The sequence below is a fragment of the Peromyscus leucopus genome, chromosome 2 (genome assembly GCF_004664715.2).
Source record: "Peromyscus leucopus breed LL Stock chromosome 2, UCI_PerLeu_2.1, whole genome shotgun sequence".
NCBI classification, from domain to species: Eukaryota; Metazoa; Chordata; class Mammalia; order Rodentia; family Cricetidae; genus Peromyscus; species Peromyscus leucopus.
In genome coordinates this window covers 148,940,394-148,966,184 of record NC_051064.1, presented here as the reverse complement: position 1 = coordinate 148,966,184, position 25,791 = coordinate 148,940,394, and the positions used below count along the sequence as shown (strand labels likewise).

The 25,791-nt window shown below is 46.2% G+C and overlaps 1 protein-coding gene across 2 annotated transcripts; it reads right to left on the bottom strand.

Annotated features, from left to right (window-relative positions):
* Positions 1 to 17,934, bottom strand: Tnfrsf9 (TNF receptor superfamily member 9). Of its 2 annotated transcripts, none has more exons than XM_028883060.2 (8): positions 17,827 to 17,934; positions 16,105 to 16,226; positions 15,425 to 15,529; positions 12,331 to 12,468; positions 11,664 to 11,733; positions 9,715 to 9,803; positions 8,698 to 8,835; positions 1 to 240 (listed from the first exon to the last, which is right to left on the bottom strand). In XM_028883060.2, exons 2-8 carry the CDS (start codon positions 16,199 to 16,201, stop codon positions 149 to 151), a joined length of 729 nt encoding a protein of 242 aa, XP_028738893.1. In that variant the 5' UTR covers positions 16,202 to 16,226; positions 17,827 to 17,934; the 3' UTR covers positions 1 to 148. The 2 variants fall into 2 exon arrangements, with proteins under 2 accessions (XP_028738893.1, XP_037059103.1); XM_037203208.1 differs by having other exon boundaries at positions 17,747 to 17,835.
* Between the last annotated feature and the right edge of the window lie 7,857 nt (positions 17,935 to 25,791).

Sequence of the window (25,791 nt, the reverse complement as noted above, 5' to 3'; positions counted from 1 at the left end):
TAAAGACAAATCAATTAGCATTAGAAGAGGCTTGGATGGGGTGAGCGCTTGCACATTGATTGTCTAGGATGGTGCTGGGAAAGGACAGTGGGGTTCTTGTGCTGCTCCTCGATTTCCTGAGGACCCCCACATCTCCTGGGATGGCACATCACATCTCATAACTTCCTCCTTCTTCTTCCTCTGGAAATCGGCAGCTACACGCATCTTCCTCTTGAGCTGTTCGAATGGCCATCTTAAATGCTAGGAAACAATGGACACAATGTAAGACACTTCCAGTCTCCTGCCTCAGACATAGTTCTGTTCCACAAGTCACACCCACAAACCTCCTCAATCCTAATTTGAGCAAATTTACCTATTAACTGTGATACCTCAGTAAAACCCCCCACTCTATCCCCTACAAAGAGAAACTTAAACCAGGATTCGTAAGTGTAAATAAGAACTTAGACCCCTTTTCCCCAGGTGGCTGTATCTGCTACAGGGACTTTGAAAAACACAGTCAGGATATTCGACCAAAAGACTAAAAAGGGAGGCAGGTTAAAATAAATTATATGGTCTGTGCCTTTATAAACTAGCCTCATAAAGAAAGGGGAGCGCTCCTTCCAACCTCCCTGCTGTGAGTGAGAGATTTAGAAGAGCCTCCCTGGAGGCTTTGTAAACTTAGACAACACCTTACTTTTGCATTCTGTACCTAAAGTCTCCAGTGGCGGCTTTGGGGATGTGATCTAGGCACAAAAGACCCTCACTCTATTGTCTCAAAAAGGGGGCCTTAGACAAAGATATCTCAATATAGATAGACCCAGGCCAGTTTCAAGTCCCCAGAAATGATGGCGCCAGCCCCAGGAACAAAAGAAGAGAGTCAGGATGTCTGATGGTAACCAATTAACCACGAGATGCCCCTCTCCAGAGATAACATGACCAGACCCCGGAGATGAGTTGTAAAACTCCTGACAGGACAAACAGATAAGATAAAATAAGATAAAGTCCAGGCCTGGGAAAAACTGGACCAATCAAGGATGGACCCGTACTAACCCCCTCCCCTCTAAGAAATTTTATGGGTTTTGCCTTGATTTTCTTTGTCCCAAGAAAGAGGGACTCCTCCCTGCCTCACTGTATTGGGTGTAGGAATGAGTCCCTGTCTAGACTTGTATCTGCAGAATAAACCTTGCTGTTGCATTCTGGACATCCAAGGTCTTCGGTGGTCTTTTTGGGGGGTCACAATCTGGGCATAACATTAACCAGGTAACAGCGTTTATGAGTTTTCTAGAGACGGCTTATTTTATCTTACTGTGTTTTGTTTTATTGTGTTGTTTTGTTTGCAGACAGGGTCTCACTCTATTGTCTGGGCTGACTTATAACTCTCTCTGTAGGTCAAGCTGGCCTTGGACATGTGGTAATCTCCTTAGGTCAGGTCCCCAGGTGCTGGCATTATAGGCATGCCTCAACATGTCGGGATTTCCTTCCTTCCTTCCTTCCTTCCTTCCTTCCTTCCTTCCTTCCTTCCTTCATCTTTAAAAACCATTTTCTATATTTTATACAGTGGCTTAAAAACAATAAACCAAAGCTTGAGCCCAACTCACAGCACCATAAAGCATGGCTTACATTGCAGGCACAATTGTGTATTTATTTAATGCAGCAGCGCCCTGCCCCCATTTTTTTTTTTTTTTTTTTTTTTTTTTTTTTTTTTGGAGACAGGGTTTCTCTGTATAACAGCCCTGGCTGTCCTGGAACTCACTCTGCAGACCAGGCTGGCCTCACTCACAGAGATCCACCTGCCTCTGCCTCGAGTGCTGAGATTAAAGGCGTGCGCCACCACCGCCAGCTGTCTGCAGACTCTATTTCATTCTCACAAGTACTTCAGATTGGCTCCTTTTCCGTGTGACCTGTGGCACCCAGTTGTGTCCCACCACGTCTGTCTATGAAAGCAAAGAACTGATCTGCACAGCAGAGGAGGCTCTGTTACACGCAGCTGTGACCTCTCTGCCCTTCAGCTGAACAGCCTTCCATCTCTAGTTCTTTAAACTTAACAAAGCAAAAGGCCCTGTTCCAAGGCCATGTCTTCTATGTCCTAGATCCTATTTTAAAAGGGAGGAGGGGGAAGGACGTTAAGTCAAGACTGAGAAACCCTGATGGGATATCTTTTGAAATTACATCCAAAATTAACCAAAATAGTAGTGATTTGCTTCAGGGGGAAAATGCCTTCTTCCCAATATTTGCGACTCTGTACTGTCTAAAAGTCCAGATATAACCCGGGAAACAAGCACAAGATGGTGGGAAGGTAGAGAGGTGTAGCTGAAGTTTTCCTGTGTCCCACCTGGCCTGGGGTCAGGACAAATCTCTCTCACCTGCCAGTCCTGCAGCCGCTTGGACCCAAGTAAACACACAGAGGCTTATATTAATTAAAACTGTATGGCCTAGTGGCTCAGGCTTCTTGCTATCTAGTTCTTACATCTTAAATTAACCCATTTCTGTTAATCTATACCTTGCCACGTGGCTCATGGCTTACCAGCATCTTTACATCTCGCTTCTCATGGCGGTGGCAGCAGTGGCTGGTAGCGTCTCCTGACTCAGCCTTCCATTTCCCAGAATTCTCCTCTCTGCTTATCCTGCCTATACTATACTTCCTGCCTGGCTACTGGCCAATCAGCGTTTTATTTATCAACCAAATCAGAGCAACACATTCACAACACATAGAGCAATATCCACAGCAGAAAGGAGAGGGCAGGATGGCCAAGACTCTCAGGGCCTAAGATGCAGTATGGCAATAAGTGGTCTGGGTTTTCCTTCTGCCTCCTGTTCCCAGAGGGGAGCTGGAAGAGCGGGGAGTCTGGGGATGCCTGCACAGGGGTCGGAAAATCCTGCCCACTCCAGCTACGAGACCAGGGACAGAACAGCCTAGCAAGATGGGAAGCTTCTAGACAATCAGGGATCGTCACAGCAAAGGCCAGGGTCAGTTCTAGGCCCCTTAGGGAATGGGCCTGTCACTCTGGCTAGACTGTGTCCAGGTTCACCGGCTCTTCCTCAGAGGAAGCCAGTGGAGAGTCACATTATACTGCCACCCCTGGTGCCACCCTTGAGATCTCAGTGGAGGCCACCTGGACAGCAGTAAGCAAGTGTGATTTGTCAACTAAGCCAGGGTGGTGTCAGCTGGGGCCTGGAAGGATCTGCAGAGAATGACAGCAAGCCCTTCTAGGAAGTTTAAGCAGAACTTCCTGGGAGTGGCCACGGGGGAAGTCTGAGAAAACAAAGTTTAAATTAGACTCTAAGTCTCTTAACAGGATGTGTTTCAATGCAAAATCACTCATGCAATCTGGGAGATCTCGATGTGAGAGAGACAACTGAGTCACAGATGCTAGATGCTGGATAAGACAGACATTAGGATAAGAATTCCATAGTTGCCATCATCAACATGTCCAACAAGCAAGTAGGAAGACATCAGAAGCAAATGTGGACTAAAGGCTGGAGAGCCACTACAGTGGAGTTTGCCCAGAGTCCAAGGTAGGAGCATTGCTTGAGGCCAGGAGCTGAAGACCGAAGACTGCCCTGGGGAACACAGTGAGACCCAGAGAGAGAATCCAAAGCAAACTAGTAGCTTCTTTAAAACTGAAAAATCGGCCGTGGGCAGCAGTGGCATTTAATCCCAGCAGATCTCTGAGTTCAAGGCCAGCCTGGTCTACAGAGTGAGTTTCAGGACAGACAGGGCTACAAGGAGAAAAACCTGTCTTGAAGAACAAAAACAAAACAAAACACACAAAAAAAAAGAAAGGAAGGAAGAAAGAAAGATAGAAATGAAGAGGGGAGAGAGAGAGACAGGACTGGAGCTGGAGAGATAGCTCAGGGGTTAAGAGAGCTTGCTGCTCTTACAGAGGACCCAAGTTTAGTCCCCAGCATCTGTGTCAGGGAGCTCACAACCATTTGTAACACCAGCTCCAGGGGGTCTGTCTCCCTTTGAGATACACAGTGCACATACACATGGCGCTTTTCCATGGGCATATATACATTAAAATATAAAAAGACAGTTTAAGAAAAGTTTTTTGTTTTGTTTTTAGAGACATGGTCTTTCTGTGTAGCCCTGGCTGTCCTGGAACTCACTCTGTAGACCAGGCTGGCCTCAAACACACGGAGATCCACCTGCCTCTGCCTCCCAAGTGCTGGGATTAAAGGTGTGCACCACCACCACCTGGCCAGGAAAGTATTTTTTAAAAGACTGAGGAGGTGGCTCCGTAATTAAAGCATTGGTCACCCACTCATAAAGGCTGGAGTTTGGCTCCCTAGAACCCCACAAACTGGCCAGGTGAGTATAGCAGCCTGGCTGTAATTCTATCCTTGGGAGGTAGGGAGATGAGATCAGGTCCCCATAGCCAGCTGGCTAGCCAGGCTAGCCATATTGGTGAGCTCTGCGTTTGATGGACAGACCCTGCCTCAATCAATAAGGTGAAAAACCATTCAAAGATGTTTCCTAATATCAACACAGGACCTCCCCATGCAGTCACCCACACAGGTATGCCCACATATGTGCAAAAATTTACAAGCACATGCACCACAGACACACACACATGTAAATGTGGGGGGCATAAATACTCAGGCCTAAACCTAAAAAATCAGCATATGGGACTCACACTGTAAAGTATGAAATAGGTAAGGTAAGAGAAAGCATAAATGGAAAGACACACTATGTTCACGGATTGGGATGGCTAACGGAGATTTCCTCCCAAGCTGGTCCACAAACTTCCTGCAATCCCTGTCAGGATCCCGGCTGACTTTCTGTGGACACAGATGAGAGTCTCATAAAATTTACGTGAAAATAGAAAAGAAACAGAATAAAGAGCTAAAACGAATCTGAAAGAGATGACGAGGGATAGATAGTGGGTCCTCCACTCTCCGCCATTTTGAGACTGGTTTTATGACTACAGTAACCAAGACGGAGCAGGAAAGACAATGTTTCCTCTGATCAACACCAGAGCAACTGGAGACACAGCTCCCACCCCCGAGAGAAAAATCTTGACCTTAATTTCTCACACTTTATCTCTAACTAACACAGCTTTAAATGTCAAATTCAAGCGTGCACACGTTGAGACCCTAACACTGGGGGGGATGTCTCAACCTTTCAGACCGAGGCTGCAGTGAGGGGGCCTGAGATGGGGGCCGGTGAGGCGTCTCAGCAAGCAGAGACGTGCCGCCTGTGATTGACAGCTTGAGTTTGATCCCTGGGACCCACGTGGTGGGCGGAGAGTACCTACTCCACAGGACTCCTCTGAGCTAAACACACACACACACACACACACACACACAGGCAGATGGAGGGAAGGAGAGACAGAAATGTAAAAAACACTGTTTTTAAGTCAAATACAGATGATGTGGCACTCCTATGGCAAGATGGATGAGAGAGAGAGAGAGAGAGAGAGAGAGAGAGAGAGAGAGAGAGAGAGAGGCAGGAAGGGAGAATATGGGGGGTCAGCCAGTCAACCCAGCTTGGCAGAAGCAAGAGAGACTGCCTCTGCCAAGTGGAAGGAGAAAACCTACTTCTGTGGGTTTTTTTCTGACCTCAACATGCTCCCAGTGGCATGGGCACACACACAAACTAAGCAAAAATGAACTTAAAATTTAAAAACTAAAGCGCAATACAATTGTGTTTAAGAGACACAAAAAAACTCATGTTCACATGAAACCTACACACAAGTATCCATAGATTTTTTTTTAACATGTAAGAGTGAAAAACAAGGGCTGATGAGATGGCTCTGTAGCTAAGAGCACTTGTCACTCTTGAAAAGGGCCTAGTTCAGGTCCCAGCACCCACAGGCAGCACTCAGAACTGCCTCTAAGTCCAGTTTCGGGGAGCTGGCCTCCATGTGTTCCTGCATGCATGTGAAATACATAAAACTCATGCAAGCAAACATGTGTGACATAAATAAATAATAAGTACATTAAAACAACAACCTGGAGTCAAAAATCAGAAACAGATGAGTGGCTGCCTGAGAAAGAAAAGGACTGAGAAGAAGGGCGAGCAGGGCTGGATCTTGGCTGTGGATAGTTTTGGGTTTGTTTGTTTGTTTGTTTGTTTGCTTGTTGGTTGTTCAGTCATGTAACCTATGGCCTTGAACTTGGGAGCCTCCTGCTTCAGTCTCCCACATGCTGGGGCTCCAGGCAAGCACCCCCAACACCCCGATTTACAAGTTCTGTTTTTCAGTGTTGCTCGGTACTTGGGTCTACAGACCTGACAAAGAGGCACACAGCCATGTGTGTTCTGTGCATTGTAGTCCTGGCCTCACTGTGATATCAGATTAGAGTCTTGTGGATGGCACGTGATCCTATTCTGCTCCTTGTTTGTGACTCTATGACTGTGTAATTACATAAAAATGAAAAGTTTTTTGTTTTTTTTAATGACTACAAGTCCCTCGTTACTGATTATACTTTTGAAAACATGTTCACAGAAACCCTGTTGCCACTCTGGGTGGGAATATGGTGATGGTTCAAGGTAGTACAGAGGTCTCCTCCAGAAACAGAGCCCCGGGATGGGGGAAAGACCACAGAAAACAGACGTCTGCAGCTGGGGACAGAGTCCTTTCATTGATAAAGAAAGGACAGGTGGCCCTGTGGGAAGACTTCTCAGAGTAAGAAATCCAAACAGCCAATCAAAGTGAAAGGCATCTAACCTCAGAGCTCATCAAGGAAATGCAAATCAAAACCACAACCAGCCACTGTTCCCACCCAGACAGATAAAAATAGCATTCACACGGAAGTGGAACAAATGGAGCACTCACACCCCACTGAAGAGGCGTTCGATGTGGTCCCCATTATTTTTGGAAAAGTTTGACCCACCTACTTGGACAGGACTCAAGTTACTCATTCCCACATCTTTCCCCCTAGGTTAAAAAACAAGACCAAAGCTTGGGAAATGGTTCAGTAACTAGTGCTAGCCCTGAGAACATGAGAAGCAGAGTTCAGATCCCCGGCGCCACACACAAGGTCCAGGAGGGTGGCGACCACTGTGACCCTGGAAGACAGAGACAGGGGCCCTGGGGCAAGCTGGCTAGCTAGATGAGTCTATGAGGAGCTCTAGGTTCTACTGAGAGCAAGTGGGGGGCACTCTAGGAAGATGCCCGACCCTAGCCTTGGTGTCTACACATACACATATGCACACCTACACACAGGCACACATGCACATGTATGCACATGCACACCACACACACAAATACCCAGTTTAAAAAACCCACAGAACAGAACCTGTACTGCCATTTGAGAAAGAATGTAGGAGACTGGAATGTGGCCACAGGGGACTGGAACCCAACCTGTGGGTGAGTCCTTTTTCCCTTCCTTCCTTCCTTCCTTCCTTCCTTCCTTCCTTCCTTCCTTCCTTCCTTCCTTCCTCCTCCTTCCTTCTTCTTCCTTCCTTTTCTCTCTCTCTCTCTCTCTCTTTCCTTCTTTCTTTTCTTCTTTTCCTATTCCTTGTTTTCTTTCTTTCATATTTTAAGACAGGGTCTCACTATGTAGCCCTGGCTGTCCTAGAATGCACTCTGTAGACCAGGCTGGCCTTGAACTCACAGAGATCCACCCACCTCTGCCTCCCAAGTGCTGAGCGCGCCACCACCGCCCAGCCTCCTCATAGAATCATATTTAGCTTATTAATGGATGAAATCTGCCTTTGAAAATTTTCATTCTCTGTTATAGGCCACCTTACACCCACTTCAACACGATCCGGTTCTCTCTACTTCCTCAAATACAGACCAGAGCTAAGGCCAAGGGTGTTTACCAACACAGGAAGTAACACTGGGTCGGGTGATGCTCCTCTGTATGGGGATGTGTGTGTTCACATGTGTGCAAGTGCACATGTGTGTAGAGAGGTCAGAGGTCCACCTTTGTTTGCATGGGTTTTTTTTTTTTTTTTGTGTGTGTGTGTGTGTGTGTGTGTTTTTTTTTTTTTTTTTTTTTTTTTTTTTTATGAGACAGGTTCTCTCACTGGCCTAGAATTTACCAACTAGGCAAGGTTGAGTGGGTAGCAAGCCCTTGGGGTCTACCTGTCACCAGCTGTCCTGCATTGGGATTACAAGCACACGCCATTGCATCTTTACATGGACCTGGGTTTGCCAGCAAACACTTTACTTCACTGAGTTATTCCCCCAACTTCTGAGGCAATGTTCTTTTCTGTTCCTCTGTGCCATGGGCACCGGCTGACTGGGTACCCACACTTACACGTGCACAGTTATCTGGAACCGCCACATATTTGTCCCTTGTCTTCCCAACACTCTGGGTCTTGTTCTGTCTCCATCCCTTCCCTAGTGACATGCAGAGCACAATTCTCGTGGCTAGGGGGTCACCTTGTGCATTGTGGGGGTGGAGAGCCTCCCACCCCCTACTCCAACTATTCCTCCCAGCCCCAAGTCACAAGTACCCCAACTGCCTCCAGACATTTGCCAATACCCTTGTGAGAACAAGCTTGTCCTGGTTTTGCAACCATTGTGTCAGCCAATCATATGTTCATAACTTAAAAAAAAAAAATCTAAGTCTACAAGAGGCTAGGTGAGTAAAGGCACGTGCTGTGCAAGCCTGAGGACCTGAGTTCGGTCCCTGAAGCCGGAGAAAACCCACTCTGCAAAGTTGTCCTGACTCCAGACTTGTGCCCTGCCCCCCCATCCTGTGTTGTGTTGGCCCCGCCCATCCTGTGTTTTGTCGGCCCCGCCCACCCTGTGTTGTTGGCCTTACGTTGCTTGAATATGTAGGGGAATTTCTTGCCGCTCCATCTGGCCACCAAGAGCCAGAGAATGATGAAGAGCAGGAACAGCAGTATGGCTGAGGTCAGCGCCACGAACGTGGTAAGGACCTGCAAGGGGAGCCCTCCTTCTAGAACAAGGAGAGAAATGCCAAAGTGTTTAGTGAGGACAAGCTGGATTTGAACTTGTCCCCCAAATACATGGGCTCCAGAGAGGCAGCACCCTGAGCTCCCCTAACCCAAAACTTAACAAGTTTAGATGACTTTACTGTCTTTTATTTGCTCTGTTTCGTTTTTGAGATAAAGTCTCATGTATCCCAGGCTAGCCTCAAGCCCCATATGTACCTGAGGATAACCCGGAACTCCTGATCCTCCTGCCTCCACCACCAGAGTGGGGATTACATGTATGCACCACCATGCCCAAATTCATACAGTTCTGGGTTCAGAATCCAGGGCCTTTCCGGCATGGGGGGGGGGTCTACCAACTGAGTCACATCCCAAGTCCTAAACCTAAGTGACTTTTAAAAATGAACCCAGATTTAATGATTTTTCCCAGAAGCCTACAGAAACTAAGTAGCCTGGACTACTGAGCATAGAGGAGACCCGAGGCCCTTCAGCTCCCCGGACTTGGCCTCTGGAATCGCATGTTACCGGTTTGGGATGAGGGTCACCATTACAGATTACTGATTGAGTAACAACACTCAGGGAAACAAGGCAGGCGCCGCCGAGAGGGTGGTACCTCAGAGCTGCCTGCTGTGGGCAGAGCTGGGACGCCCAGCCGTGCTGAGGACATCCCCTTAGAGGCTAACAGACTTGATGCATTTGTTTGGATGAGCTTTTTCACGGAGTCTTACTATGTAGCCCAGGCTAGCCTGGAACTTGCCGACCTCCTGCCTCAGCCTCAGTAGTGGAGTGATTCCAGGTGTGTGCAACCATTCACTTTTATTTAATAGCAATAGAACAGCCACCTGGTTTTCTCACCAGGGCCGACACGGCGGTGGGGGAAGTACCTGGAGAGAGGCTGGCCAAAGCGGGCCCACAGACCACGTCCTTCTCCTGGGTCCCGTTCTCACGCACAGACTTTCCAGCTAGAGAGCAGCTTAGACAGGGCAAGAAAAAGAGTTCAGACGATTAATTTGGGTGCAGAAGAGCACAGTGAAGCACCTGGTACGTGTCACCCCGTGAAGTAACCACGTCACGCCGTAGGTGGGCTCGGGCTCACAAGCAACAGGTAGATCGTGTGAGAAAGTTCCACGTGACCCTCTGGCCTCCACCAGTTTCCCTCAGCTCTCAAGGTACGGTAGCTTCACCCCACTTCACCCACCCGGCAGGCTCGTCTCTCTCTCCAGGCCGAGGACGCACACGCACTCTGTCTTATTCCATGACAGTGTAGATCAGTCAGCATGTTCTGCCTCATTTGTTGAGAGACCCTGTGCCCCAAGTTCTTGCTCCTCTGACTGATGTGGGCACAAGCGGAGCACAAATGGGCCTTCCAGCAGCACCCCAGACAACGCAGGGATGACCCCTGGGTCCCCTTCACAGAGTGACCTTCAGCAAGCGTGTAAAGCTTATGTAAGCCTTGGTTTGCTCAGAGCTAAAAAGAGGGGCAGCCTGTGCTCCCAAGATTGGGGTTAAAGCAAATGAATGAGTCGCAGGGACACAATCTCACATGCTGGACACATTTAATGAATAACAACTGTTGTTGCCATCATCACCATCACCATCACCACCATCATCACCATCACTACCACCATCATCATCACCACCATCATCACCATCACCACCATCATCACCATCACCCCATCATCACCATCACCACCATCATCACCATCACCACCATCATCACCATCACCACCATCATCACCATCACCACCATCATCACCATCACCACCATCATCACCATCACCATCATTACCATCACCACCATCACCACCATCATCACCATCACCCCATCATCACCATCACCACCATCACCATCACCATCATCACTAACATCACCATCATCACCATCATTATCACCATCATCACCATCACCACCATCATCACCATCATCACCATCACTATTGGTATAATCATCATCACTATCATCACTAACATCATCACCATCATTATCACCATCATCATTATCACCATCATCATCATCACCACCATCATCACCATCACTATTGGTATAATCGTCATCACTATCATCACTAAGATCACCATCATCATCATCACCATCACCACCACCAGCACATAGGCTTTTTCTTTTTCTTTAGAGCCCTGTTCATGTCCCATTTTACACAAACTCACTTGAATATTTTAATCCATTTAGGCTGAAAGACCTTTTTAAAAAATATTCCAGTCTGTTACCCACAAGGACATTTGTAAAACATAAATATGTAACCAAAGTAACAAGGAAATCAAACATTTAAAATGTGATTTTCATCATCAGAGCCCACATGACTGCCCATTTACCATCACAATCTCTGAGACAGCATGATTCCAAGACCACTGCTATCCTGGCACCATCAAACCTCACCAGCATCAGTGCCAACCCTGGAGGCATGAACACATTTGGACCCTTGCTACTGGCTGTGCCCTCCAGTGGCCAGCACACCACCACATGGGTGTGAATGACACACTGTAGAGACAGACGGCTGTACCCTGCCCTGTCACGCTCAGTGATGACCCTGAGCACTTACTATGGGCCAGCCAGGAAGGGAAGGTGACAAGCAAGACATCAGAAACAGAGAGCTGAGGACCCATCAAGGCAGAGGGCGGCATGCTCCACCAGACCGCTCACTGCACACCAGCATGTTTTCTGAGGAATGCCCACATTCAGACAAGACTGTGACCTCACGGAGTTCCTGTCACCTGGGGTGTGTCGCTGCGGATCTACACTCCAGGGACAGTGCTCTTCCTTTTCAGTTTGTCTCAGGTTCTTTATGTTGTGAGGAAAATGAGAATATATACGTACTTTGTCCAGGGTCGACAGCGGCCACCACCGTTCTGATCATTAAACGTCCCGAAGCCACAGTTTTTACAACCTTGAAGAAAAGTTGAGAATCAATCGGAGGCATTTTCGCATTTTACAACTTCCCTTGTGATGAACAAGTGGCTTGGTGTCATTAGGTTAGCCTGTGCAAACTGCTTCATGATTATTTTAAAGATTTAATCTTTTATTCACATGTATGTGTGCATCTATCTGTATTGCATATGTGCATGTGAGTGCAGTACCCACAGAGTCCAGAAGAGGGCATCAGGTCCCCTGGAGCGGCCTGATGTGGGTGCTGGGAACTGAACTTGAGTCCTCGGCACGAACAGCAGTTACTCTTAACTGAGCCATCTTTCCAGCCCCTGCTTAGTGATTCTTGAATTGAAACCCTGAGATTTCTCATTTTCAATCTAATCATATAAGGAATATTGTGTATATCTAAAATGGGCAAAAATACATGACTCTGATGATTAACACAATGTCCTGGTTTCTGGTTATTTCCGTATATGGAAACACAGTAGAATACATAATGGAATACAATTCAAACACAGTATTAGCACCGTATACTGCATCTCTGTCGAGGTTCTCAAACCCTAAGAAACATGTCTCCATCACAAACTTGAGCTGGGTGGAGAAGGAGCACACCTACCCTGCTCTGTTAATTCCTGGCCTGGCTTGCAGTCCTTTTCACACCTGGCACACTTTGGCCCAAAGCAGTGGAGTCCCTCGGTGCATTCACACTCTGCGTCACTGGTCGGGGAGCAAGGCTTCTTGAACCTGAAATAACCTACAAAGGCCCAGCTCTGTGTTACCCTTGACCTCCAAAGTGGGAAACAAATTTTTCTTCTGCAGTTTAAATATGTGTGTGTGTGTGTGTGTGTGTGTGTGTGTGTGTGTGTATGTGTATACATGTATATATGTGTGTATATGTATGTGTATATATGTGTGTAAATATTATATTCATTTCTCTGCTTATAATGTTAGTGACATTGTAACTTTAGAATGTTGTGTTCACCTAATTACTGTCTTTTTGTGAAATAGGGCCTCATCGTGTAGCCTAGCCTAGGCTTAAATTAAAATTCTCCTGCCTCAGTCTCCTAGTGCTGGGATTTGTGCCACAATGCCTGGCTTATATTGTTCTATTTTCAACCCCCATTAAGATATTTTTACATGCTGGGCGGTGGTGGCACATGCCTTTAATCCCAGCACTCGGGAGGCAGAGGCAGAGGCAGGCGGATCTCTGTGAGTTCGAGGCCAGCCTGGTCTCCAAAGCGAGTTCCAGGAAAGGCGCAAAGCTACACAGAGAAACCCTGTCTTGAAAAACCAAAAAAAAAAAAAAAAAAAAAAAAAAAAAAAAAAAAAAAAAGAGAGAGAGAGAGAGAGAGAGAGAAAGAGATTTTTACACTTTGCTTGCTAAAAGCTTTTCTTGGGCGGGGAGGCAGTTCAGGGGTAGCATGCTTGCCTAGCATGCCAAAGCCCTGGGTCCCATCCCCAGCACCTCATAAACTGTGTGGTGGTGCATGGCTGTAACCTCAGCATTGGGGCAGGAAGATCAGAAGTTTGAGGCCAGCCTATGCTATGAGACCCTATTTAAAAAAAAAAAAAAAAGCCAGGCATGGTAGTGCACACCTTTAATCTCAGCACTCCAGATGTAGAGGCAGGTAGATCTGAGTTCCAGGCCAGCTTGGCCTATAGAGTAAGTTCCAGGTCAGCCAGGGCTACATAATGAGACCCAGTCTCAAAACAAAACACAAACAATAACAAAAACCTTCTCACCAAAGGAGTATTTCCTCTATTATTTAAAAAATTTAGCAAAAAGTGATAGCCAGTGGCCAAGTCAGAGGAGCAGCAGGTGGCAAGTGACTTCAGGGGATCAGTCCACCAGCATGCAAGGCACTGATGAGTGAATCTCAGATAGGCAAGGCCCCAAGAGCCTCGGCCCCAGAAAGTCTGTTACTGCTGTGTCTTTTACATGTTTGCCGCTGCCATTTTTCTCTGGTATCTGGCATGGTGTGAATGGGCGTGGGGGGAAAACCACTGCCCTTAATGTGGTGTGATCATCTCATGGAAACATCCTGTTCTAGTGGGCATTTTTACCTGTGGATTATTATGAAGATGATTTCCTCCTAAGCTGTACTGTTTAACTGAAGCAATGATTTTATACAATAATAGTGTTAGTTTAAAAAGGATGTTGATGATTGAGGGTCTTTAATAAATGTAGTGAGGGATTATGATAGAGGTTGGCTTAGTGGGAAAACTATTATAGGTAAAAGCAAGATATGGTGTTTCCCCTGCCCTGATAAAATGGGGGCTGCAGAGGACAGAAAATAAGAACAAGGAAATGTCACACAGCTAGTTTCTCCTGAGGAGCCATGTAGACTGTGGCTTAGGTTAATGGTTAAGAAAAACAACTGAGTCCCAGAGGCTGGGTTAGCTCAAGTTCTTTTAATCTTAATGTTGAGAGATGTGTTCACAGGTTTCAGTGTGCATCATAGCTGAAACAAAGCTTTAACTATGACTTAAGGTTAGATTAAGCTGTTTTTGTTGATGGCTTTGAGGTAAAAATAAAATCTTGGAAAACAATTTAAAGGCATACTTCTAATAGCTGAGCAAGGGACCCGTTGAGGCCAGAGAACAAGGACAATGATAGCCTGGCTATTGCTGGCTGACGTACCTTTCTTGCTAGGATGGGCTGGTTATCAAGGGTGATGATTAATTCCTTGTACCCATTTCTGCCCTCGGCTTCCTGATAAAAAAACTTGTTGATGAATGGGTATGCAGCCTGAGGATTGAAAGTAGAGCTGACTGATTGTTTTTCATATAGAAAATTTTAGATTTAAGATTCTTCTAAGATTTCTTATAAGATTACCTGTTGAGATAAATAATAAAATGATTGGTTCTTTCTTTGTAACTGAAAAAAAAATGCATCCTTCCAGTAAAAGAACTGGCTGAGAAAAATACCTTGCCTACACTCTGTTAATTTATAACAAGTTGCTTGGACATTGACGTACGTGGGTTCTTAGGACAAGTTGTTTTTCACCTGTAATACGTTAAATGTTTAATCATGTAAGGGAGATGAAAAACATGCTGTCTTTTACATGTATACATTGTAATCATTCGCTTAAAAATAGTGTGTAACCTCACTATAATTTTTATATTGCTTTCAAGATTTTGCTGGAGTACATAAGCTATAAGGGAAAAAAATAAAGTTAGAAGGAAAACATCAAGAGAGACAGAAGACATCTGGATAGAGGTAAGAAAAGAAACAGAGAACAAAGATAGAAGATGATAGAGAAACCCTAAAGGGGTGTGTGTGTGTGTGTGTGTGTGTGTGTGTGTGTGTGTGTGTGTGTGTGTTTCCTTTTTCACCAGCCCCAGAGAGTTAAGTTTACTCCCTCAGATAGAAAAGTCAAGTTGAATGATTAGTTTGCTGTCTTCACTGGATTCCCCAACCCCTGAGCTGCTGGAGGCTGGTCTTCAAGGCAGTGGTAAGAGCTATTCCATGAAATAATTTGCCTACACCTGCTGTGGACAGAGGCATCAGCACCTCTGTGAAGCTTGAGATTTTAAATAGAGAGCAGTTAGTAAAGAGAGACCAAAGCTGGTCTCTCCCCCTGCAATCCTAAAGACGGAGACACCTCAGTTTAAAGCAGACCTCCAGACTTGGGAGGCTGAAGATCACAAGTTCCAGTCCAGCTTGGGCAACAGCAAGATCCTGTCTCAAAACAGACAAGCAGACCTACCTACACACACTTTGCAGATGTTGCAATACGGCTGTCCACCCCTGGTGGAGTAAGTGCTTGGAGGACATCTGGTACAAACTGGATTGTCTTTCTTGCAGAAGGTACCTGAAAGGCATCATAGGTTTCTGTGTCTGACAATACTCGATCATCACTCAAAGCATTATGAGGAAATCAAAATAAATGCTCCGTCTGTCCTCTAGGCATCATGGTAATAGACATGTTTATGGATTGGCATTTTAAGACTACACATTTGCTTAGTGACCCTTAGCATAATCCGGCAACTAGGATTAATAACATTAATAACAACATATGAATGCTGTAAAAAAGAAATCAAGAGAAGAAAACCCTGAATCTGTTGAGCAAGACTAGACTTCTCTGGGAGATCAGAGCCTGGGGACAGGAGTCAGGAGAAGAGTACCAACGCCACCTGCTTGCGCAGAGTGCACCCCGTATACAAGGCCGACCTTTACCTGGTGCTGTTCTGAGCCTCTCCTGGGACCTTCCACACACCCCTGAGACAGCTTCTCTGATTGTACTCAACTGGCAAAGTTGAGGTGCCGAGGTTCAGTGAGCGAGCTGGGTCCTCACAGCCACTATCTTGTATCCAGCAGCCTTTGCTAGCCAAGCTACCCAAACCGAGTTTTCCAGTCAGAAAAAGCAGCTGTCGGTCTGGTACTCACCAGCCTCACATTTGTCACAGGAGTCCTGCAGGGCTCTCGTCCTCCTGGTGCCCACCAGCAGCAGCACAGCTACCACCATGTAGCAGCTGTTTCCCATGACAAAGTCTCACATACATATGACACTAGCAAAGAAGATTCCAAAAGAATTTCAATCAAACGAGCTGCCCTCTTGCTGGTAGTGTGGCTCAATTGGTAGGGTGCTTGCTTAACATGCACTGGTACTTCAGAAACCATAGTGGTGGCCCATGCCTGTAACCCCAGCATTCAAGAGGTGGAGGCAGAAGGATCAAGAGTTCAAGGTCATCCTCAACTGTAAAATGAGTTCAAGGCCAGTCTGGACTACATGAGACCCTGTCTTTAACAGAGGGGGTAATCTCACAAATGCCATTCTGCAAAATACAAGCAGGGTGGGTTTTTCTTCCAGAACTATCTACATTGCCACCAATACTTAAACAGTTTTGTGGGGCTTTAAGGAGAATTAAGATTGAATATCGGGGCTGGAGAGATTGTGCAGGGGTTGAGAACACACACACTGCTCTTGGAGAGAACCCAGGTTTGGTTTCCAACACACATGTTGGGTGGCTCACAACTGTCTATAACTACAGCTCCAGGGGACCCTATGCCTCTAGCCATCTGCACTCAAGTGTGCATACCCACATACACACACAATTTAAAATTTAAAAATCTATTTTTTAAAAAGCCTGGAATATTAAGGAAACATAGCAAATTCATAGATCATTCTACAACAGCCCCAGACTTGGTGCATGTCCACCAAAGCCTGGGGTGGAATCTCATGTTCTTCACAAATCCAGGGACAGTGAGAGCAGGAACATTAGGTACTTTCAGGTCCTTGGCATGGACATCTGTATCGCAGCCATGCTGCCCTTGAAACAAAGTCCTAATGATGAATGCCATCTAATGGGTCCCTTCAGTGAGAGGGGAGCCCATGGTTATTGCTCTGTCCTCTTTGACTGGATATTTAATTGTTCCAATTTTGAAAGACCTCTGTTAAATTTCACGTCAAAGAGTTTCTTAAGCACAGACCTGAACTTGCCAATTTTGAGATTTGAAGCTTGAAAAAAAAAAAAAAAAAAAAACAAATAAAAACGGCAGTTAAAAAATCCTGGGGCTAGGGCTGGAGCTCCTCAGTTGGTGGAGTGCTTGTCTAGATGCATGGAGCCCTGGGTTCCTCCCCTGGCACTCTGTCAGGCACAATGGTTCACACCTGTAATCCCAGGACCCAGGAGATGGAAGAAGGAGAATCAGAAATTCAGGGTCATCCTTGGCTATACAGAGAGTTTGAGACTAGACTGGGCTACATGAGAGCCTTTCAAAGAAAGAAAGAAAGAAAGAAAGAAAGAAAGAAAGAAAGAAAGAAAGAAAGAAAGAAAGAAAGAAAGAAAGAAAGAAAGAAAGAAAGAAAGAAGAAAGAAGGAAGGAAGGAAGGAAGGAAGGAAGGAAGAAGGAAGGAAGGAAAGAAGGAAGGAAGGAAAGAAGGAAAGGAAGGAAGGAAGGAAGGAAGGAAGGAAGGAAGGAAAGAAGAAAGGAAAAGAGGAAAAAAGGAAAAAGAAAAGATGGGGGAAGTAACTTCATTTTTCTTGGTCTTTATATAGTTGACTATGAGATAGAAGTCATAACTTACAAGGGAAGAAGTCTAGGAATCTGCAATGAGAACACAGCCCATCCTTACTTCTCTGGTCCCCCAGTCCCATGCAGACAAACCTTGTGATCTCAGGGCAGTGAAGAACCTTCTGCTCCGTCAGAAGCTCAGCGAAATTCTGCCGCCCCAGAAGACCACAGGTCAAACACAGGACTTGGTGACTCAACTGAGCGCGAGGGGCCTCCTGGGAAATCCCCAACACAGTTCTGGGAGGCTGTTCATCTCCTCGCCACTCAAAATCCCCATCCCCAGTACCCAGTACTTGATACTGTCGCTTTGAAAGGGTTTTGGAATCAGTTGTCGACCCTTAGGACATTTCCTAAAGAACTTTAGGGAAAATATTTGGTAACTTAACGTAGTCCTTTTTCTATGCCAAAGCTTTTGATGTGTCCTTAAAATATTGGAGACTTAAGGGGTGGGGCGAAACTAAACAGTGCCTTTGCCACGAACCATCTCCTAAACTATAAAAACAGAGGACGTGCCTCTGAAGCCCAGGATGGAGCTTCGCTGTGGAGAGTGCTGCCCAACCCTCTAAGGGACCGGGGATCAGTCTCATTACTCTTGATATTAGGATGCCCGTGTGCAAATGAGAAGGCTCTAGATGTGGGGGATCCTCAGGCGGAGGGTGAGCAGGATGTGCTGTGTCAGTGTGCGTGAGACTGGGGAGGAAGGAAAAAATGTGGGCAGGGTGGAGGGAGGTAAGTGGGGCGCTCACAGGCACTGGGTGATGGTGCTGGGCAAAGTGGGACCCCGTGAGGATTTTTAGAGAAACGTTAAATTGAGTGGGGAAAAAAGTGGGAGAGAAGAAGGGTGAAGAAAAGCAAAGGGGAGGAGGAGGAGGAAAGAATGGGAGGGAGGAGGGAAGGAGGAGGGAGAGGAATGGAGGAAGTGGTTGCTATGGAAACTGAGATGAACTTGTTCCTCAAGTGACTGAAGATGCTCAGGAGAACGTAGCCCAGGTGGGAGGGGTGATCACAGTGAGAGAGGCTGGACACAGGTACACAGCTACAATTCCAGCACCTGCAAGGCTGAAGCAAGATGATGAGTTCTGCGTCGCAATCTGCCTGAGTTACACAGCAAGACCTTGTCTTTAAAAAGGGCAGTTGTATCTAAAATAGTTGGACTTCCCACTGGAATTCAGATGGCAAGGAAATATTTTTTTCCACAAGAGAAATGGAGGCTTGCTGTTGGACTGGGGGTTGAGGGAACAGAGGGCAGCTGACATTTAGTAATACACTTACATGCTAAACATGTTCCAGGACTAAAGGAGGCCAACCATGCCACTGCCCTCCTTAGAAACTTCCAGTGGAAGGGCTGGAGAGGTGGTTCTGTGGTTACAATTGTGTAGTGTTCTTAAAGAGGATCTGAGTTTAGTTCCCAGCATCCACACTGGGCAGCTGACCATGACCTGGAACTCTAACTCCAGGGGAAATCCAGCGCTCTCTTCTGGAGTCCTTGGGAACTTCCACCACATACATATACATGATTTAAAAATAAAAGGGGCTGGAGAGGTGGCTCAGTGGTTGAGTACATACTGCTCTTGCAGAGGGCCAAGTTCAACTCTCAGCACCTGTACCAAATGGCTCATAACTGCCAGGAGCTCCAGCTCCAGGGGAATCCAGTGCTTTTGGTCTCTGCAGGCACTGGTGCACACACACACACACCCACAGGTGTACATAATTTAAAAATAGTTAAATAAATCCTTAGAAAATAAATCTTGAAAAATAAACTTCCAGTGGCTTCGTGTGCCCACATACAAAAGCTGGGGCCTGTAGCTCACCCCAATACGGCCCCATGTCCTACAGTGTAAACTTCAACCTTCAAGGTGCACAAAGTTCAGTAGATTTTAGTATATTCACTATGCTATGGAACTATCGCTTTTTGTTAATTACATAACATCCCCATCAAAAAGAAGTCCCAGGGCTAGAGAGTTGGTTTGGTGGTTAAGAGCACCAACTGTTCTTGTAGAGAACCTAGGTTTGATTCCCAGCATCCCACATGGCAGCTCACAACTGCCTATAACTCTAGTTTCAGGAACTTTGATGCCCCTTCTGACCCTCTCAGTCACTGCATGCATGTGGTACACATTTGCTCCCACACACACACACACACACACACATACACATAAGTTTTCCTAGTTTTTTGAGACACTGTCTCAGTATGTAGCCTTGGCTGGAACTCACTCTGTAGACCAGGCTGGCCTAGAAACCACAGAGATCCACTTGTACCTGTCTTTACCTTCTGAGTGCTGGGAACTCCCAAAGATCCACATGTGCCACCATGCCCAGCTTTTAAGAAATATTTAAAAACAGAAATCCCTAAAGCCGGTGTGGTGGCGCACACCTTTGATGCCAACACTCGGGAGGCAGAGACCAGCCTGGTCTACAGAGTGAGTTCTAGGACAGCCAGGGATATACAGAGAAACGTTGTCTCAGGAAACAAACAAGAAAACCAAAATCCCACATATATTGTATCTCCCAGAAGCTTTAATCCTGTCCCTGAGACTAATCTTGTCTCTGTGTACAGTCTCTTCTAGAAATTCATAAAATATAATTAGCCAATCCGTGGTTTTCTGACTTGCTTCTTTCACTTTGCATATTTTTAAGATCCATTAATGTTGTAGAATGTATTGATACTTCATTCCTTTTCTTGGTGTAGTAATATTCCTTCGAAGGATATATCACATTCTGTTTATCCGTCCAGCAGCTGATGGACATTTGAATGGACATTGCTTCCACTCACGACCTTTATGCTGCCATTCAGGCATGCCATATGCATACCTGAATCATTCTCTTTGGGGTACACCTAAAGGTGGGAACTCCTGTGCCAAGTAGTAGTTGAGTTTCACTCTGGGGTTTTCCACAGTAGCTGCGTCAATTCGCAGCTCTGTCGGTAGTAGACAGAGCTTTCGAGTTCTCCACACACTGACGGGGGTGATTTTTTCCATTAAAGAAAAGTGGTAGGCCATCCTGGAGGTGTTGATGTGGAAACTCACTGAGGATTGATTTTCTGTCCCAGGATTCTGACTGCTTGAATCCCACAAGGGAAGGAGTGGGGGCATGGTATGATGGTTCCGAGGCCACATTTGGCCATCAGTCTGACCAGGATGAATCCAGACGCTGACATTTATGGTCATGTGACCTTAGACAGATGATTTTTTTTTTTTTGGCGCCCATAAGTCTCTGTTTACCCAATTGGACTTTATAGCAGTTCTGGTCTATCCTGTGTATTGAGGACCAAAGGAAACAAGCCAACGCTAGTTACATAACTCACTACCTGGCATGCATGTCCTAAGAAAACAGAACTCTCACAAGATGTGGTTTTGAAATATTCCACCTCCAGCCTTCCACCACAATCATCAATAAAGCAGCTACAAGCCGGGTGATGGTGGCTCATGCCTTTACTCCCGTCACTCAGCATGGGCAGAGGCAGGCAGATCTCTGAGTTCGAGGCCAGCCTGGTCTACAGGGAGCATTCCAGGACAGGCAGGGCTACACAGAGAAACCCTGTCTCAAAACCCAGACCAAGGGCTGGAGAGATGACTCAGAGGTTAAGAGCACTGACTGCTCTACCAGAGGTCCTGAGTTCAGTTCCCAGCAACCACATGGTGGCTCACAACCGTATCCAATGAGATCTGGTGCTCTCTTCCAGCCTGCAGGCATACATAAAAAATAAATAAATCTTAAAAAAACAAAACAGAAACAAAAAGCAGCTCCAGGAGGGAAACGGAGTGACCATCTAGGAATGTACCCTGTGAGCTTTGCAGAGTCGTCCTGCTCTGACTTTGGTGACCAGAAGTCAGTCTGTCACACCATAAAAAGACACACAGCCACACTGCCAATCAGATCACCTCAAGTTTTCAATGTCATGGGCTGACCCAGTGGCCATATCATGTACCATATGCATGTGCTCTGTGCCCCTGCTGCACGGTGACATTTAGCTGAGTTCTGCCCACTCCTGCCATCTGGGTGTTTGTGGGCAGAGCTGTCACCTCCCCTGAAGTGACGTCACTCCTTTTCCAGCACAGTGACATTCACTTGGGCCCCTCCACCTGTGACACATGTCTCCACTGAGCTAAGAGATTCTCTCAAGATTAGTTTTATCAGCCTGCAGCTGAACCAGACCAACCGATTCAGGAGTGCTTTCATTACATCCCTGCAGCTGTGCGTGATAAAATCACCATGGCAACAGAGGGCGGATGATAGCAAAGAGCTTAGATGGTCATTTGCTTTATCCATTTTGTCTTTCTAATCTTTCAAATGCAATTTAAAAAAATCACAAAACTACAAAATCTTCCCAGGTTCAGACAGTGAGCATCAGCCCTTGACAGTATCAATAAAACTGTTCCCGCTACATTCTGAGGTCTTAGTCTGAGCCAGGGCCAGCTCTGTATGGTTTAATTGCCTGTGTGTCTCCGAACATCTCAAGTGAGTGTCACTCTGGGGCTGGGCAGCATGAAGTCCCATCTGTCTAAGGAGATAAAGGAGAAGTTTACAAGAAAGACGAAGATGCCGAGCACAGTCTCGAACACCAGCAAACCCAGTACTTGGAGGAGGATCAGGAGCTCAGGGTCATCCTCAGATACATAGTTTGTTCAGGACCAACCTGGGCTATTTGAGAATCTATAAAAGAGAGAGACAGGGAGGGAAAGACAGGGAGACGGGGGGGGGCAGGGGGGGCAGTCAGAAGAGAAAAGCAAACTAAAAAGGAAAACAGCCCCTTCCTCTGAAAAATGCTTCTGTCCCCTTGGGAACATTTTAGAGACATATAATCCAAGGACTGTTACCTGGCCTTGTGACCTTTACCCCATACCCTGGACAGCTGTCCAGTAGGTAATCATCAGATAAGACATTTATTCACTTGGAATACCAACAGGAGCTGACCTGGAGGAGAGAAATCAAACAGAAGTTGGACAAAGGAAAGTGGACAGAAACCACGGAAAAGAGCCTTCCTGAGGAAAGAAGCAGCATGTGAGGTGAGATGCTGACGCCAGCCTGCTGGGCTGCCTCCGGGTTCTGCGCTCTCCCTGGGAGGTGTCCACTGCACATTGGTGGCTCATATTTACACCTTACCTCAGATCAGCCACACTGCCCCGGTCCTGCACAGTGCTCAGAACAGAGTATCCGTGGAGACCCACACATAGTATCCAGATATTCAGAAGAATCTATCAGGTAAGACCTGTTAAATAAGAGCTCTCCGGCCCAGGCCCACAGACACAGAGTTAGCAAGCATCTGTGCCTATGACTGGGACCTGGCAGGTGCCGTCCACCCATCACCATGCTGGGAGGGCTGGTGGTGGGGCTGTCCCTGCCTCCTAGACACAGAGGATGCAACACACTCCTGTACAACCAACTTCTGTGTAGGAATGTTTAGGAAATCGTGGTTCCCTCATGTCCCAAGTGTCCATTTTCTTCATCCTGCAATGTTCCAACTCTAGCTCTAGGAGAAAAGCCTTGTGACCCTCAGACTTCGTAACCACTGCAGCAATACTCTGTGACTTTTCACGTCCTCAAAGATGACGTATGGACAGCACAACACAAAACTCCATCTTCACTAGATCATCCAGAGTGAAAGCCAACTCCAGATTATAGATAAATTGAGCCTCATACAGCCAAAGGTGGTAGCATACCTCTGTAATTCCAGTACTTGGGAGGTAGACCTAGGTGTATCTCTGTGAGTTCAAGGTCACCCTGGTTTGTATAGCAAGTTCCAGGCTACCCAAGGCTGCACGATGAAACTGATTCTTAAAAGAAAAAAAAAAGTAGCCAACACAACTTAAGAAAATTTTGAAACATTAAAAAAAAAAAAACCTATTTGCTGGGCGGTGGTGGCATACACTTTTAACCCCAGCACTCGGAAGGCAGAGGTAGGCAGATCTCTGAATTCGAGGCGAGCCTGGTCTATGGAGCTTGTTCCAGGACAGCCAGGGCTACACAGAGAAACCCTGTCTCAATAAATAAAAACAAAGAAAAATCCTATATTTAATATTTTAATATATATATTTGTTGTTGTTTTTCAAGACAAGGTTTCTCTGTGTAGCTTTAGAGCCTGTCCTGGAACTCACTCTGTAGCCCAGGCTGGGCTCGAAGTCACAGAGATCCACCTGCTTCTGCCTCCTGAGTGCTGGGACTAAAGGCGTGCGCCACCACCGCCTGGCTTAAAAATAAATATTTTATTAAATTTTTGTATTTAATAGCAGATATTTGCTATTTATTCATTATAGTTTATATTTTAATTTTAAAGATAATTTTGCAGACTTTAGAAAAAATATATTTTAAAGTCAAACATGAAATTTAAAATAAATTATTTTAATTGTGTGTGTGTGTGTCTGTCCGTCTGTGCTGAGTATGTATACATGATCCCCAGAACTGGAGTTACAGGCAGTTATGAACTGCCTCTTCTAGATGCTGGCAAATGCTTTTACCAACTGAGCCATCTCCTTAGCCCCTACCAAGAATTTTAAATACCAATGTGGGATTTGTACTCTATGACTTTCTTCATTGACATGTGCCTGCCATAATTTAAAATTAACCACAAACGCAAAGCTGGGGCTGGATCCCTGCAAATGCTGTGGCCAACAGAGAAACAGAGAGGGCAGAAAGAAACACGGATCAGCACAACTTAGTTAGCCAGGTTCAAAGTCAGGCTGCGTCTGGAGTCTGACTCCAGGAAGTTCATTGTAAACCTATTAACACAGTACAGTTTGGGGAAAAAGTTCCTGATGATCCCCAGTGCACACAGATAAATAATCACGTCGAAACTCAACTCAAAGCACGTGTCATTTCTTCCAAAAAGATGGGTTCTAGTTCACAGATGGCTACCTGTGTTTGCTTAAGGGCCTCAGGGAGGAAGTGTCGTTGTCTTAGTCATACAGACAGCATTGAGGTCATTTGGGCTGTTAGCCATCTCCTGTCCCACTTGTGAGAGCCCCTTGATAATACAGATAACGTAAGGGTCATCTAGACTCTTAAGTATCTCTGGCCCTGGTTGTGGGAGCTTGGCCCTTCAGATGACTCAGGTCACCAGACTATTAATTGCCTCCAATTCCCAGCCTTCTAAATGGAAGAACAGGTTACACATATTTTCCTTTGAGAAGACAACCCTGCATGCTTAACATTCCTGGTTCCTCTACTGAACTGTGGGAGCAAGGACCTCTGTGCTCCCAACAGCATAGATTTGCATTCTTAGCATTTGGAAGCAAAGGCAAGCTTGAAGACCTGTGTGCAGCATGAACATCTGTCTCACACTGTAGCTCAGGCTGGCGTTGGACATGGAGCCATCCTCCTGCCTCAGTGTGATGTGTGAATAAGAACGACCCCATAGACTCATATATTTGAATGCTTGGTCACCAGGGAGTAGCACTATTTGAAAGGGTTGGAAGGATTATCAGGTCTGGCCTTGCCGGAGGAAGTGTGTCACTGGGGGTAGGCTTTGAGATTTCAAAAGCTTATGCCAAGCCCAGTTTCTCTCTCTCTCTCTCTCTCTCTCTCCTTGTGGATCAGGATGATCGCAGTCTCCTCAAGCACCACACCTGTCTACCACCATGATGATAATGGACGAGGCCTCTGAAACTATAAAAATCCACCAATTCACCGATTTCTTCTATAAGAGCTGCCTCGGTCATGGCGTCTCTTCACAGCAACAGAACAGTGACTAAGACGCTCGGCTTCCTGAATGCTGGGGTTACAGGCATGAGCTTTTAATTAAGCTCATATCCACTCAGAACTGTGGTTACCATTCTAATGTGGGAGGAAGGGAAGCCTGGTTTATTGCAGGCCAATGCTCCAATCTCTGCTGCCACCTCTTCATCCCCATGACAAAATTCCGAAGTATACAGATGCCACTACAGTGTTTTATGGGCAGGGAGCCTGAGGCATGAGGGGTTAGCAATTTGTTTAGCAATACTCAGACAGCAAGGGGTCAGGGTCAGGCCTATCCAGGCTGCCACCAGAGGGAGCAGGGTTTCCAACTACAACCATCCTGCTGGACAGAGTTGAGGAAGGAAGATGCCAGGGATGGAACTCAGG

Bases quoted from the DNA above. Each gene is read 5' to 3' on its own strand.
- Tnfrsf9 (XM_028883060.2), bottom strand. From the start codon at position 16,201: ATGGGAAACAGCTGCTACATGGTGGTAGCTGTGCTGCTGCTGGTGGGC. The intron at 15,530-16,104 runs GTGAGTACCAGA...GATGCCTTTCAG, and splicing joins CTGTGACAAATGTGAGGCTG to GTACCTTCTGCAAGAAAGAC. The intron at 12,469-15,424 runs GTAGGTCTGCTT...GGGCCTTTGTAG, and splicing joins CATCTGCAAAGTGTGTGTAG to GTTATTTCAGGTTCAAGAAG.